At 31.7% G+C, this 16,811-nt stretch overlaps 1 protein-coding gene across 5 annotated transcripts; it reads right to left on the bottom strand.

Moving 5' to 3' along the window:
- Positions 1-684: 684 nt before the first annotated feature.
- Positions 685-9,917, bottom strand: LOC107894218 (protein MICRORCHIDIA 6). 5 transcript variants are annotated; one of them, XM_016819458.2, is made up of 22 exons: positions 9,592-9,917; positions 9,345-9,415; positions 8,763-9,140; positions 8,592-8,666; positions 8,452-8,486; positions 7,678-7,756; positions 7,450-7,539; positions 7,300-7,375; positions 6,388-6,466; positions 6,187-6,315; positions 5,185-5,283; positions 4,994-5,095; positions 4,759-4,905; positions 4,377-4,469; positions 3,597-3,648; positions 3,364-3,475; positions 2,051-2,259; positions 1,881-1,972; positions 1,414-1,493; positions 1,187-1,229; positions 1,003-1,107; positions 685-919 (listed from the first exon to the last, which is right to left on the bottom strand). In XM_016819458.2, exons 3-22 carry the CDS (start codon positions 9,130-9,132, stop codon positions 908-910), a joined length of 2,079 nt encoding a protein of 692 aa, XP_016674947.1. In that variant the 5' UTR covers positions 9,133-9,140; positions 9,345-9,415; positions 9,592-9,917; the 3' UTR covers positions 685-907. The 5 variants fall into 5 exon arrangements, with proteins under 5 accessions (XP_016674947.1, XP_016674949.1, XP_016674950.1 ...); XM_016819460.2 differs by having other exon boundaries at positions 9,778-9,912; XM_016819461.2 differs by having other exon boundaries at positions 9,740-9,884.
- Positions 9,918-16,811: the final 6,894 nt, after the last annotated feature.

Below are 16,811 nucleotides of genomic sequence, written 5' to 3'. Positions count from 1 at the left end.
ATTTTAAAAATATAAAATCTAAACTAAAAAGATTAAAGTAAAAATGCCTAATTCCGCAATTTATATTTATTATCAATATCATAATGGAGACTAACAAAACCTAAATTTAAATCTTCACTTCTTTTTATCTTCACTTTTAATAAAAGTAATTTAATTTAAATCAAAAGTGTTTATAAGTTGAGTCAAGCCGGATTTGGACTAAACTTAAGTATGATATTAACATGCTATATGTTTACTCGAACCTAACCTAACTTGAAATATGAACCTAAAATTTTACCAAAACCTACTCATAATTGTAACTTGTTAATCCAAATCTATTTTAAACCTATCCATATTATTTTTTAAAATTTTTAAAAATGTATATTTATATTATTCTTAATTTTTTTCATTCATTAAAATTTTATATATATTCATCTTAAGAATCTTAAGAATTTTTAATGTTTACATTATGATACTACTATATAGTACTATAGATTTAATTTTTACATATAAAATAACATATAAAAATAATAATATATAAAAACTTTGGATGAGCTTTAAATGTGTCGAGCCGATCTGATTGTTTTATCCAAGTTCGTTTTTTAGATTTAATATTTTTATTTAAATCCTCTCAAATTTCAAACTTCAAACTTCAAACGGATCTAGCACATAATCAGTACTAAGTTCTAATTTAAACCAAAAGTATAAAGAATCTAATATTTTCATTATAATATAAAATAAAAGATGTTGTAAGACCTAACCAAATCTAAAACATGATAAAGAGAACCTGAAATGATTCAAATACAAAATAACCCGGAACCAAACATAGTTGAATACAAAATGCACGGAACCCAAAATGACCGCCCAACCCTGGTAAAGCCAGTCCAATTGCCACCCTTAGCTCCCACTCTGAAGTTGGTATGGAATTTCAATCTCGACCCTAAGTTGAGATCAGAGGATACACTGAGATACAACATACAAATGAAAGAATCGAACGATTAGGAGTTGGGACAAAATTTACACATTTACATCCTTTTCATCCTTGACCGCATCCAGTGACTTCAGTTCCGCCAACAACTGTCCATACTCGCGTTGCACCTCTCTCATTTCATTTTTAAGCTCTTCTACCTGTCCCAGTTAAAGGTTAGATTTAGTTAAAGTCCATAATTATTGATACAAGATTTGAGAGACCAACAGATTTAAATACCTTGATGGTAAGTTCTTCCCCTCTCTTGTCATACTCCAAGCATCTAAAATACAACAATTGCCAGCAGTTAGCTGCCAGTTCATTGCTGGGCTAAATTTTGAGACTAAAGACTGGTTATCACAAAATACATGTGATAAATCTATATATAAGAATTTGATGTCTTTCACAGAACTAATAAAACCATTTCAGTGAAAGATGTGGAAACCACGTAGACATATTCTACTCACTTTGCACGAAGCTTCTTGTTTTCTTGCAACAAGTTCCGGGTTTCTTCATCTCTCAAGTGATTTCCAATACCATTGAGAGGCTACACCGAAAAAAAAAAGGCACACAAGGTTAGCAATAGAAATCTGTTTTGTTAATGAGACTGATATATACTACAAGGAGTAAGCAAAAGAAAACCAAATTTTCAAACAGCTGCGTAAAGAAAGAACTAATCAATACTACTGACTTGCTAATGTAATTGCCCATGTAACCAACTAAATACAATACCACTCAGAATTTGGCAGCAAACTCATAGAATGAGCAGGAAGACTAGAAGGGTTTGCATACATTTACTGAAAAGAATCACGCTTTCATTGAAGCATAAAACAGTGAACTTAGTTGCATCTTTAGCAGATTCTAGTTTCTGCAATGAACCTATTACCCCCTCTTTGTATTCTAATAATTGTAAGAGCATGCTCCCTACACAGACCTGTAGATATGTTTTGCAACCCGTCCCTGCTTGGCGTTTCACCTTTTCAATTTTTACCAGGTCAACATGTTCTTTCCTTTTCATAGGCAATCCTGTTTAACCACAAGACACCATGACTTGAAAATAATAAGATCATATTAGTGCCAAAAAAAGATTGATATAGTACTTACCTTGCATGCTTCTTCCATGAGAGGAGATGGGGATTGACTGCTCGGCAACATCTAAACGTCCTTTTACTCTATCAGAAACCATATAAGTTTTGTTCAACCCAACAGATTCTTGCACACTGCTCTGTCCTGTAAAATGAGATGAATAATGAGATGCTGGTGGCTGAGACTTTTTCCTGATCTGGTATCCAATTAGTCCGCAATGATAATCCCTGCCAGATAGAATAATGAGCTTCAGGTATCTGTGATGAACATGAACTGAAAACCTCATGAAGTATCATAAAAGAAATTAAGGATCACATTGCAAACATGCAACAAAGGCACAGTATATGATGCCTAAATCCATACTCCAAAATAATATTTTCAAGCCATCAAATTTAGCATTTGTATAAAAACAGAAGCATGAAGTTAATATTTTTCTCAGCAAATAATAAAAAATATTAGAACATAGTTTTTAATTTTTATCCCAAACATACAATGAAAACATGAAAAATGCAGACTTCCTACCATAAACATCCATGGTAAGCCTATAGGTAGATATTGCAAAAAGAGAAATTGCAAGGCCAATTAGATAGGAAGAAAACTAGGAGTAAAACAAGTGGGAGAAACAACAAACTATGAAGCATACATGTGACTAGGGTAGCGTTTGGTATCACTTGTAAGATCACATGGTAATAAGATGATTAAGGTAATTTGATCATGAGTGATTTCATATTATCATGTTTTGGTATAACACTATAAATTACTGGCGATCTTAAACTACAATATTTGGTAATAGAAGGAAAAAAAATCATTTAGAACAAATTATCCAAAATACCCTTACTATAGAGAAAAAAAACTGCTTGCTTACTGACATATTTCACTTTTTTTTGGAATCCAAAATTTTTCTCTTCAGAAAATTTTTGTGCGTAAAATTACACCATGAGCAACAAAACTATTGATGCCAGCACCTTAAAACACACGCCTCAAATTTTTTAGCCAAGTTTAGAGAGGTCTATGCCAAGAATTAGCAAGCATTTTGTCACATGTTTTCCCAATTTTATCTAGACAGTTAGTGAAAAAATAGTGTTAATGAAAATTACCTTCATTGATCCTTTTGGATGGAAATCAAATCACTGCTTAAGGCAGTTTATATCACTGCAATGATTTAATATTAATGCCACATAGGATTCTCAAATTACTGAAAAACACAGTGATGTAATCATCGAATGTAGATCACCCTAATTTTGGGATGAACACTTCATACCAAATATCCCCTTAGGCTTTATATAATAGATTACCAGTATTCAAATTCTAAAAAGAAAAAAAGGGATTACCAGTATTCCCATGTCATTTCCTTCAAGCGACCTTCAAGCTTCTGAAAAAGGGAAGTTCTCTCAAAATCTTGTTTGTTATGAGTTGGCTCAACGAAATTAGCTTCCAAAACACCTGAAAGAACAAAAAAATAAATTTTAAAAAGAAAGAAAAAACTTTGTACCAAGATTTTAGGTGTAATTAACCTACAATGCAGAAAAAGGAATCAAATATCAACAAGTTAATATATCCTTACCAACCACACCTCTACCCCTACTGTCTGAATAGCTAACGACCTGCCAAAATGGCTGCAAAAGAAGGAAAAGGAAAGACTTGAAGAAACCAACAATTGTCACTTGAAACAAACATGTAAATAAATTGTGTGCAGCAGAACAATTCTCATCCTTAAAGACATCCAGAGGCATGTAATGCAAATGCCAAGGAGAACAACTTCCCTCAAAGATACCTATGCACAGACAGATTATATAACAATCCACAATAACTATTGATACAGTATTCCTGAACCCAATCCTAAGACAGAAATGACATTTTGTTCAAGGAAAATTAGAAATGATTTATTTATAAGTTGGACAATCATGAGCTTTGCAGATCAGAAGCTATTTTTAAAATTTTATGAAGCTTCTGTTATTAACTTATTATCATTTTTTTCTATATAAAAAAGAACTATTATCATTTTAGATTACCAGAAATCAAAGAATATATGTACTTAATTCTTCGAGGCACAAAAAAAGGTTTCAATAAAAATGAATAAAAGGCCATGACAAACCAAGTATGTTTCTATACTAGACTCCTATATTTAAATCCACCAAACATAACATGGTTGAAAATCAGCAGTGTTATTTTTCAGGGAGAACTATAAATGAGCAACATTTTGAGATATAGCTGGAACAAAGGATATGTTCGTTTATTTCACCAAATGAAGTTATACCATTTAGTCATTAGCATGTTTCATCCCTAACATTAACAAAGAAAGTCTAACCATCAAAAAAAGGTTAAACTTTTTCATGACAGTTACCAGAATTAGACGGTTCTTGTGGTAGACACAAAATCCATGGATATTAACTCGAGGAGCTTCTTTAAGGAAACCAATTGTAGATACAACAGCACCCTGCATTTAAATCAGAAAGCAGAAATGTAATACATGCAAGAGTCAAAGAAACATCCAGACAATCACCATCAAGGGATTCAAGGAATACAATCATATCCATGCGAGCAACTTCCAGTAAAATTTGCAGTGGCAGTACCCAACAGATGTAAAGGCAGTAGGCTAATTTCATGTTAAATTACAGAGGATGGCTGTTTAGAATAGGAAAAACAGTGGTTCATATAGATCACTAGTTTTCAACGAAGATACTATGATAATTAACAAAGATAATGCTCGGAATAAGTAATAGTACCTCCACAGATCCAACGCTTTGTGGTTTATACAAGATATACTCTATATATTTCAGATCATCAGCAATGTTATGATGCTCAACAATTTCTCCGCGCAATATTATTCTGAAAGTTTCAGGAATTCGCAAATACAAGATGGACAGATATACCTGTATGGTGAGACAGAATCGAACTTAAGAAACATGAATCCTTTTACTCATTAGTTTAACATAAAATATACAGAAACTACAGACTCACACGAAGAGAATGATGGTAACGTCTAGCAATGTGTTGTTCATTTACAGCTTTCCAAGCAGGGATTGTATCAACCTTTTTGATGTCTCCACTAATGCAAATATCCTGCAGAGAGAATAATAAGATTTCACTTGAAAGAGGGTACAAAATTTATTGGAAAAAAGACGGAAGAGGATGAACAAAAAAATTTCAACCTTTTCATCAGAATCGAAGTCTAGCTCTGAATTCCCATCATTATTGAGCCATAAATTGTAGATGATAATTTTTGTGCCATGGGAACCAATGTCATCAAACTGCACTTAGATGAAGATATGTGAAGTTAGTGAGACAAGAATAACTTCAAAGACCAAAAATTTTCATGAAATGTCAAATAAAAGACATTTCTCAGTTTGATCCATGCTCCACTGCTCCAGATGAGGTGTTGTATAAATTCAAAGTAGATTTCAGTTTGAAGTGAAATTTACTTTACCCAATTAAATGTAATTTTTAGGAAGCTATTTTAATTACCTACTGTCTCACCAAACCCATGTTCCCCTTGTGCACTTGGCCATTCTTTTCTGACTCTAAAACAAATTAAGGGGACAACAATACAAAGAATCTTCTTAAAACCATAACAACAAAAACACATGAGCTTTATTTGAATGCACGGTTAATTTTATGGGTTGAATCAAGTCACTCAAACCAATGTAAAAGAATGACATAACTAGGCTTGAAGGTCATCAAGCCAAGGGTTAAAAATTTGAAGTCAAATATAGAATTCGCCAGTCAAAAGTCTATAAAGTATTTTCAAGAAAAACTCAGCTCGGATTTAGGATATTTTGCTTACACCATATGGTATTCCATTTAACACAATATCCTTAATTCAACAAATATAATATTCCTGTTTTTCTTTTTTTGTCTTCTATTTTCCATTTTGATTTAAGCCTATTATATTAAGCCTAACTTTTAGAATGTAGTATTTCGTATCATTTTCAACATTACAAGGTGATCTTACCACTTGTGATTAGAAATCACCTTATTTGGCCAGCAACCATTAGTTCTTAAGAATTAAAGGTTATATATTTGCGCTTGATATCAAAGAAAATTCAATTTCGCAAATGTTAGTGATGAACAATTCAATTAGCAGCAATAATAGTAGTTGGCAATTCCATGGAGAAAGTAAAATAAATAAAAATGAAGAAATGTCTAAGGCCTACTTGCTTCAAAAGCTCAGCTTCTGTTGAAAATGGAGACCATTTTAACAGAATGGAAAGATTAGACGCAAAATGTTCTCTACCATGCAACACGTCCAAAGTGCCACTTGACAAATTAAGCTCGTAATCCACCTGCAGTTTGCACAAAGATCTTATAGTATGCATTGGAAACTAACATAAACTCAATGGAATGAGAATGCTCACCATAGGTACAACTATTCTGTCATGGCATGTTCTTGTCAAAAATGAATAAGAGAGTAGACCAATGCTTTGAGTCAATGACCTGATCAAGAAATAAAAGGAATTAACAATTTAAAAGTAGCAATACAAGCGTAAAAGAAAAAAAGTAAGATACTCCATATATGCCTAAGATAGAACAGAAAAATCTCTTCAGCTAACAGAACCCAAGCTCATACACAATTTTATTGACTTGAATCACATAAAAGCAAAGCTTACATTAGGAATTTTAGATTATTAGAAATTAGTGAGTTAAACTATATACGAAGCCAAACATCAATCTTCATTTGGGATGGTTTCCACACAAAAACTTAATTCCTTGTCAAGGCCCACCCTCATGTACCAAACCAAGATGACACAAGAACAAAAAAGCTCAACTGTGACCTCCTAAAACATTCAAGTATGCATGTAGTGATAAACTGATACAAATAATAATGATTCAACCCATCACCCCCAGTTCAACAACTTCCAAACTTTGAGTCACATGACATCCAAAAGCCTAAACTCAGGTTGCAAGAAAAGTCACTTGAACCCTAATATGCAATCCATCTATCTTACTAATTTTTAACACGGGTTGGACAATCAATTCTTTAAAATAAATATAACAAGTTAAAATAATATTGCTCCCTTGTGTTCTGAGGGAGAAAAAAAAAAAAGATTGATAGCCTTATCATTGCAAAATTTTCCAGCAATACTTCAGTTTTTTTCATAAATAAAAATTATTTTTCATCAGAAATTTATGGAAATGACAAATTTATCCTATAAACCAACATGAAATAATAATAAACTTTAATAGTCTACCTATAGAAAACATACAAGACTAACAAGAATACAATTTTGATGCACGAGGAAGAAAATATCATTGTAGAGGAACCAAACCTATCATCCAGGTGGCGGCTGAATACAATCACATCTGCTCCAAGTCTCATAGAACTTGTCTTGAAACCATTGCCATCTGGAAGCCAGAACTTTTGTAAATATAAAAAGAAAGAACCAACAAATATTCCAAACAAAACATAAGATTAATACATTGTCCAATTGCAGATTTTGACTTCTTATCAGAAAATCCAAAGCTCATGCAGCGACGGATTGCTTCAGGGTCCATTCCACCACCATCATCTAATGGTATATTATCAAGTTATGAGAAGTGCTAGTTACAAATATTGGATTATAGACAACTTTTACAAAGAAGCAAAAAACAAAGGATCATAAATGAAGAGGTATATGATCATTTTTATTAAATTGAGAAAAAAATACCTTGAACTAACAAAGCTGGACTCCCATCCCTCGGGTTTGATATTTTATCTACAATGACAAAAGTGGCCCCATTTTGGATCTATCCAATTTGAAAGAAATAAGATATGAATTGCCCAACATTGAGAATTCATCAAAATAGCAAATTGGGGAACACATTGTAGTAATCTAATTAACTGTGCGTATATTCACCTACAAAAAGGCTATTAATAGGGTAATAATGTGATATAAGCTTCATCTATGCTTAAATTTTCAGTCATTAAACACGCTAACCATAATTTTAATAAAAATATATACATAGAAGAAGAATTTGTCTTCTGGCCAAAAAAAAGAGCTTGTTTAGCCTAGTAAACCACTAATACTTAGCTTTGGTCTAGTTACAACATTACCTGTATTGCAGCCTTTATTTTATTCAGGTTGGTCTTATTCCCATCTTTTAATGATTACAGGAATATACAAGTTGAATTATGACTTCTAAGATTGTAATAGAAATTTTAAATCTCTAGTTACAGGTCAATCCACATTAACATTCATAACCTGGTCTACCTTCTAATTGTAAACATAAATCAATGCCGTTGTTAAATCACTAAATTCTGGAATCCCGAACAAATTTTAATATCAATTACAATAAATCAGACAAAACAGTTATATTATTAAATCCTCGTTTTACGACCATTTTATCATATAATAAAGTTTTCAAAAAGAAATCCTATACCATGCATTTGTACCACTAAACAAGACAGATATACTCCACCAACAAATTAAGTTGAAATTCACCTCATCAATGGCATTGTCAAGTAGTTCAGCAACAGCTGCAAACAAATAACAAACAAAATACAGTGTAATCATGCAAAGGTACTCATTGCCAAAAGAAAATGTACGAAGTATAAAAAATTATCTGCATAAGCTAGACATACCACCAAAAGCCCACTTATGTGAGGTGGCATTTGAATGAAGAAACAAGGGGTGCACATGTAGATAATTTGTGCTATCTGTTGTTGTTTTTTTTAAAAAAAAAAAGCACAATAAAAAGTTAAGATGGATCAGCAATTAGGGAATCACAATTCATTAGACTGATAGCTACATACTTTGTAGCGTGACCTTGGAACCAAGGCCACCTTCATAGCTCCCAGCTTTCCAGAATTGTCGACAAATTGGTGCTGGAGATACAGCTGATGTCGAACAGACCCCTGTATCATCCCCTGGAGACTGGCATTGCTCCAAAACACTAGTACTACTTTGACCAGTACTTAAAGCATTATTTGAGCTTTTATTTTCTTCAGAGGCTTGTTTTCTAGCTTGTGTTTTGGAACTGAAAAGCTTAACAGGTTGAACGCTATGGTTCTGTTGCTGCTGTATCATGCTCCCAATGGTACCAGGTTCCAATTTAACAGGTTTCAGGTCGACCTCTCCAAGTTCATCATCACTAGATAAGTCCACAACGTCAAGACAATTCATCTCCAAAACTGTAAATAGAAATGAAAACAGGCTTCACCTAAGAACATGTTACAAAAAAAAAAATCATAATGCATGCAAAAAGAAAACCCGATAGCTTGGATTCCCAGTAACTAAGGAAATTGAAATTATTCAAATTAAACATAACTCAATCGGAAACATCTATTATACCCAGAAATTAAGAGGTAAATAAATTAAATTAGGGGATGCGGAACCTTTTGCTAGGAAAACCTAAGGGTTCTTCTTCGGTGAAAAAGACTATGGACGCCAAACTGCAACGCGGAAGCTGCACAATATCGTTTCAGTTTAGATTTCCCCAACATCAATTAAATAACATGAAAATCTACTGATATCAAAGTATAAAACTCAAGAAAAACTGAGAACAGAATGAAAACAAACAAAAAAAACAAACGGGACTTTCAAGTTTCTTTGGCGGGGTTCAGAAATTTTTGAAACCCTAACTTGTATTCACCAAGGGCAGAGAAGAGAATAAATCAACAAAGGAGGCCAAAGTGAAATTAGAATGTAGCCTTCAAAATCAAACGAAATGAGAACTATAAACAGGGATGCAAATGGTGGTTTAGGGGTTGTGGCGAATGCTGGCGCTCGCCTGTTGAAATTGGAAGGAGGGCCGAAACAGTAGATTACATGAGTGCGGCTTCAGGCGGGTTGAAGGCGAAGGGGAGAGACTCGAGGCTGTTTTAGCTGGTGTGGGTAACCTCGAGTCTGTTGAGCTGGTGCGGGTAATTTAGATTATGGCATAATCAAAATTAGGCAGAAAACAATGTAAACTATCTGTATATTATTTTATTGTATTATATATTAAACTACAACTTTTAAAAAACTTTTAAATTCACAAGAATATTTTTTATATTTTACTATATTATTAAATTAATGTTTAAAATATATTTCACTTTAATACTATTAATTATAACTTTATTTAAAATTAATTTGTGATTATTTTATTGACTCTAAAATAGAATTATGACTTAAATAAAAATCTAAGCATAGTGACTTTCAATAAGTCAAAATAACTAATAATTAATGTTAAAATAAATAAAGTTATAATTTGAATAGAAATCTAAGTATATAAAGAGGGATTGATTTTTTACATTAAAAAATAGAGATTGATTTTATCTTTTAACTATCACTTAATTAGTATTAAAGTTATATATCAATTTAAATTTAAATTTATAAATAGTATCTATTACATTTAAGTAAAATCATCGATAAAAAGAATGAAAAATATTAGCATTAATAAATTAAAAGTATTTTAAAATGAAATATTCAAAGGATAACGAAGAGATATGTAAGATCATTTTAGTTAATGATGATATTATATAATATTATGTTATTTAAAAAAATAATTATAAGCATGTACTCTTTTATTCTTTCGTTTTTACCTTATTATTCAATGCACAACTTTACTTGCACAAAGCCACTTCAATTTCATACCCAAACATGTCCAAGTAATCACATTCATCATCAATTCAACTTATAACATCTACATGGCCTTTAAACATATCATTCCTTTATAAAAGTTTACATATCAACCATTAACCATTTACCATTTACCATCTTTATCATTATCAATTCACATCTAATATTACCATTTCAAATGTCATAATCACAACTCAAACCATTTACCAAAAGCATATCATCTCAACAAGCATTACCATTAGGCAAAGTCATACATAAAATAGATTTTAAACTAAGTTATCATTCAAGGTTAACCAAATACAAGACACCTATATATATGCCACAAAACCAAGCTTAAAATGATTGAAAACTATCGGATCAATAACAGGATAGTGTGAGCTTCTCAACAATTCACAAGTTGGCAATATACAAGAAAAGGGAAAGCAATGGAGTAATCATATCGAATGTGTTAAACCAAGTTTTATTTGATAAAATATTTTGATATAACAAATATAATATCTTTTAATACAAATTGTTTTTTAACAAAGACTTAATTAAGTTTAAAGTAAAAAAATTTCAAACACTTTGAGAATCACTTTGAACACTTAAAAAATACTTTGAACAAATTTCAAACTTCTTAAAACAAGTGAAAAATTGCTCCCTAATACTTATAAAGTTGTTTTCTAAGCTTTGAAGTTCAGAAACATTGAGCAAAAACAACAAGTATCGATATTTTTCAATATGTATCGATACATATACATTTTTATCGATTCATATTCTTAGTATCGATACGAAAATGCCATTATGGATTTTTTTATCAAAGTAAAAATACCAATACTTATCATTAAGTATCGATACCATGATATTTTTATTGATACCTTTTTCAATATTGATACGAAATTGGCATTCTGACTTCGAATGAGAATTGAGAAAAAGTATTAGTATCGATACCTATAAAAAAATTTTGATACCCTCTATTGGTATTAATATGATTTTAAGGTTTGATGTTTTGAAAATTATTCAAAAAATTACCCTAGTATCGATACCCATAAAAAAATATCGATACTTTTAATCAAGTATTGATAAATCTCTCCAGGTATCGATGTGAAAATGGCCAACAGTCACTAAATTGGACATTAAATGCTCTAAGTATCGATACCTATAAAAAATTATCGATGCCTATTGTTGCATGTGGCATTAATGTTCTAGTCTTTTACATCCCAACAACTCTATTCAATTTCACAACAATCACAACGGTTGGAAATCAATTTGGGAGTAAGATCAAAAGGTTTATCCTATCAACCTTTGTGCAAAAAAATTCTTCACATATTTCTTGTATACATTTGTGAGCATTCATTGTTTTTCTATCAGCTCAAGTGTTTTCTTTGTATTAGTGCTTAATTGGAAAACATCCTAATCTTGGAAGGATTATTTCTTTGTTTGCTCTTTTAAGAGGGTTTGTATCTTAAGATTTTGGTAGAAATTTTAAGGGGGTTGTAAGGTTTAACATTGTCCTTAAAAGTTCATCAAATTAGTGAATTTAGAAAAATCCTTAGTTATGGAAAGCTAAGGTAGTAGAGTAGGCAATTGGGGCCTAACCACTATAAATTTCTTTTGCTCATTGTCTTATACTTTTTCCTTTGCTCCCACAAATTTTTAAAATGCCAATTCACCTCCTCTTGGCTATTTTGATTGATTGATCAAGCTAACAAAATGCTTAGTAAGTTCATAGGCATTAAACAACAACTAACCTCAATTTACAATTTAATAGAGTAAGCTACTAGCTTTGTAACATCCCTAACCCGTATTCGTCGCCAGAATAGGGGTACGAGCATTACTGGAGTGTACATTTCAAACAAACAAAAATTTTAAAAACATTTTAATTCACATCATTAAACATAACAAAACTAATCCATAACGTGTATATTGTTCCTTATAGGAGCCCTAAGGCCCTAAAAACATATAGAAACAAGTCGGGACTAAATCAGAAGCTTATAGATTTTTCAAGAAACAATGAAAATTTTCAAAATTGTAGGGGTCACACGCCCGTGTGGACATTCGAAGTAGGGACACATGGCCGTGTCCCAGCCCGTGTCCATGCTCGTGTAACTCATTAACTTGGGTCACACGGCCAAGCTACAAGCTAGTATGCCAGGCCATGTACACTTCGAAATGACCTCACACGCCCATGTGCCAAACCATGTGCTAGGCCGTGTAACAACCTGACTTGCAACCCTATGAAAACTACAGGGGACACACGGCCGTGTCGCCAAGCCGTGTGTCACACACGACTGAGACACACACCCGTGTCTCTACCCGTGTGGACAAAAAATAGATCCTTTCTAAGCCATTTTTCTCACCCATTCAAGCATATACCTACAATCACTTTTGCACATATATACAAGACTTCAAATTGCACTAAGACCATGCAAAATCAAGCTATCCAAATATGGTATATTTGCATACAACCAATATACCCAAAAGGGCACCTTAATCTCAACACTTAAAACATGTATAACCATGTGTTCAAATTAGCCAAAATATTCACTAACTTCTAACTAAATTTATGTCAAAACATACCATTTGATTTACCTATCAATTTCACACCAAATGTACCATTCATCAATTAGCACCAATAGCCAAATATGTCATTTATAACAATTGTACCAATTCACCACATTCAATCATAACACAAGACCATTTATAACATGCATTTTAAACTACCATTCCATCTTTAATAATTCAAGCATCATGAACTAAGATATCAACTAAAACACCTATACATGTATATATTTATCCAATTATCAATTAACTTGTTACCATGCCAAAACATAACATAATTGTTACATAATCACCATATCATATTAGATTCATGCCATATCTAGCTCAAAACCTTTCCAAAGCATACCATATCTTGACCATGTTCAGGTCAATTCATCATAAATCACTTTAGCCGTTCAAACATGATTTAACACATTATCAAATTAACACATATCAACAAGGCACCAAATGTACCAAGGCTACATCTCCCAAAATGACATATACATGCCAAACACATCAACTAACATTCAACTAATCATCAACCTTAAGTTCACCTATACATGCCATTATAACCCTAACCAAGACATCGAAATCTAACGGTAAAATCGATGATAGTGTGATGGATCTCCGACTAGCTTTCAACCCGATCGAGCTTCCAATAATCTGTAAAGTAGAGGAAAAACCACTATGTAAGCAATGAATGCTTAGTAAGCTCGTATAAACCATAAGCATAAAATTACATTTCAATAATAAAATTTATAGGTTAAATACAAGACTATACCAATGCCTCAAGATTTATCCAACCACAATTATCAACTCACAATTGAATAATTTTATTATTGTCACATAATTATTAACTATTCATAATATGATAGGATTTCATGAGACATAATATATAATCATCAACCTTTCTATAAAATTATATATCTTTCCATTTACTTTCTTTTCATTTCATTCCCAATGCTTATTATAAGCCTAAACAACCTTAGCAATTCTTGACTTATTGTATCCATTCATAGCATAAGCAATTTACTCACATATAATACATCATTTATCAGACTAAACCTTTTATAACATCATAATACATCCCAATTACGTACTTACCATTCATTTCTTTTTTTTTACCAGTTTCATATGCATAGTACAAGCATAATCATAAACATCAATCATATCCGCAAGCTTGGCATAAGCCCTAGTAGATCAACAACACATGTTAGTTCATTTAAACACGATTCATATGAATTTGACATGGATAACCATTATGCTTGAGTATGATTCAATTGGATTTATCATCCATCACAACCTATCATGTCTTTCCATGTATCACCATCCCACTGAGTTTTATATAAACATGTCTTGGTTCTTATTGAACACTTACCATTTCATTTGCATACACATATGACATGTAACAGCCCGAATTAGACCCTAGTCGAAACGGTGGTTTCGGGACCACGAATTCGAGTCAGAAAAATATTTAAAAATTATTTACTGTGTTTATTTTGTGTGAATTTATATCTTTGAAATTTTCGTGCTTTAATTTTGTCGTTTGGGTGCCTAATTAAATAAAATGGCTTAATCGCGTAAAATGAAAATTTGGTGGTTAAATGTGAAAGTATTTAATTAAACTTGTCTTATAATTTGGAGCATTTATTATGCAATATAACCATTTTTAATATGATGGACGGTAATAGCCATTGCTTATAATGGTTTAAAATTTTAATTAAAAGGTTAAATAAGTAAAATAATAAACATGTTAATATATAATAAAACATATAATAAGTTTTCATGCATTTTTTCTTTCATAAATTCATCACCGAATATCAAAACAAGAAAGAAAAAGAAAAAGCTTGGATGGTTCGACCATGGTTGATCTTGATTAAGGTATGTAACTAGCCCGATTTTTGATAATTTCTACGTTTTTGAGATCGTTGCTTAGTAATCTTCAAGACCCAAGCTTTAATTTTTGATTTTGATGAATATTTTGAGTTTTTCCATTGTTGATAGCTTGTGATTTTTGTTGTTTGATGATGAAATATGAAAGATATGTTTTATATTAACATATTTTGTATTGGAGTTTTTGATGATTTTGAGTAATTAGGACTAAATTGCAAAAAAAATAATTTGAGGGACTAAAGTGTGTAATAAATGAAATATATGGGCTTGTATGAACACTAGGAATATTCAGCCAAACATGGGTATCTTGCAATTTTGAATGTTTTGTGTTTTGTGCAATAGGGACTAAATTGTAAAAAGTGTAAATATCATGGGTAAAATGGTAATTTTCCCATTTATGTGTTTTTGGACTAAATTGAATGAAAATATGTTTGAATGAGCTTAATTTGAATATGTTTAGATCAAGAACCAAAGAAATCGGGTTTGGATCGGGGAAAAACGAAAGTTGTCGACTAGTCGTCCCGTTCCATTTTACATCATCTAAGGTAAGTTTATAGGCAAATAGACGTGTTCAATTGTAGATAAATGCTAAACATATATGCTGGTATGAAAAATATGAATTATATATGCTTATGTTGAATGTGAATAAGCTTGGTAACCATGTTTAAGCATTCATTTCGATCGAGTTACGGCATCCGAAAGCCCCGTATGAACCTTAGGAATAGTTAGGATACATATGTCATGACATAGGATTTCGATATGTGGTGTACGAGTAAGACCATGGCATCGATACGTGACTCCGATATATTTGTGCGAGTAAGACCCTGTCTGGAATAGTGGCATCGATATGTGGTTACATGTAAGACCACGTCTGGGACATTAGCATTGTATGATATATGTGTGATTATCTGAGTGTCCTATCCAATTTCAAATGTTTCAATGGGCATCGATAATTTGAGATCAAATGTGCAAAAGTGACCTAAAATGGTCAGGTATGAATTGGCTTATTACCTATTTGAAACTAAGTGAGTAAGTTACTTAATATTTGTTGCAAAACATGCTTGAAGTAAAGTAAGAACATATGTGAATGTGAAAAAGGTATTCGGCCTTGTAAATAAATAATATGAACATTATTGAAATTATTTTTGAATATATGCAATTGGTGGTATATTCGGCCATTGATATAAATATATATGATTGTTATACTTTGACTTAAGAGTGTATGCATATAAGTGTATGTGAATTTGGTATGATAAAGATGTTTGGCTTGGTCATTGAATGATAGTTTGTTAATGTATCTTTATATATAAAAGTGTTCATTCGGTCATTACTATGCTTATGCATAAGAAGCTGTATTTTGATTCATGAGTATAAGTATATGTGTTCACATAATGATATTTAGCTTTGAAATTGAATGATATTTTACTTATATATATGTATGTGTATTCGGCCATATAATAAAAATATGTATGTGATTATTATCCTTTGACCTATGAATTTATGCATATAAAAGCATATGTACTAGTTATGATAAAGATATTTTGGCTTGGAAATTGAATGATAGTTTGTTAAAATATATATATGTTCATTCGGCCATGAATAATATACAAGTGAAAGTACATATAAAATACATGAATTTGTAAGCTTAAAGATTTAAAGTAACTATGATAGTAAAATTTGGTTTAGTTTATATGATTTGATTATGTAACTAAGTTGTTTATTTGCTTATGACTTACTAAGCTATGTAAGCTTACTCTGTGTGTGTTCATGTTTACCTCAGTTTTATAGATTTTGGATTCAAGTTACGAGCTTGGGAATCGTCAGAGAAG

The sequence above is a fragment of the Gossypium hirsutum genome, chromosome A13 (genome assembly GCF_007990345.1).
Source record: "Gossypium hirsutum isolate 1008001.06 chromosome A13, Gossypium_hirsutum_v2.1, whole genome shotgun sequence".
Classification (NCBI taxonomy): domain Eukaryota; kingdom Viridiplantae; phylum Streptophyta; class Magnoliopsida; order Malvales; family Malvaceae; genus Gossypium; species Gossypium hirsutum.
Note: the sequence above shows the minus strand (reverse complement) of the source record. Positions and strands in the feature narration are given on the sequence as shown.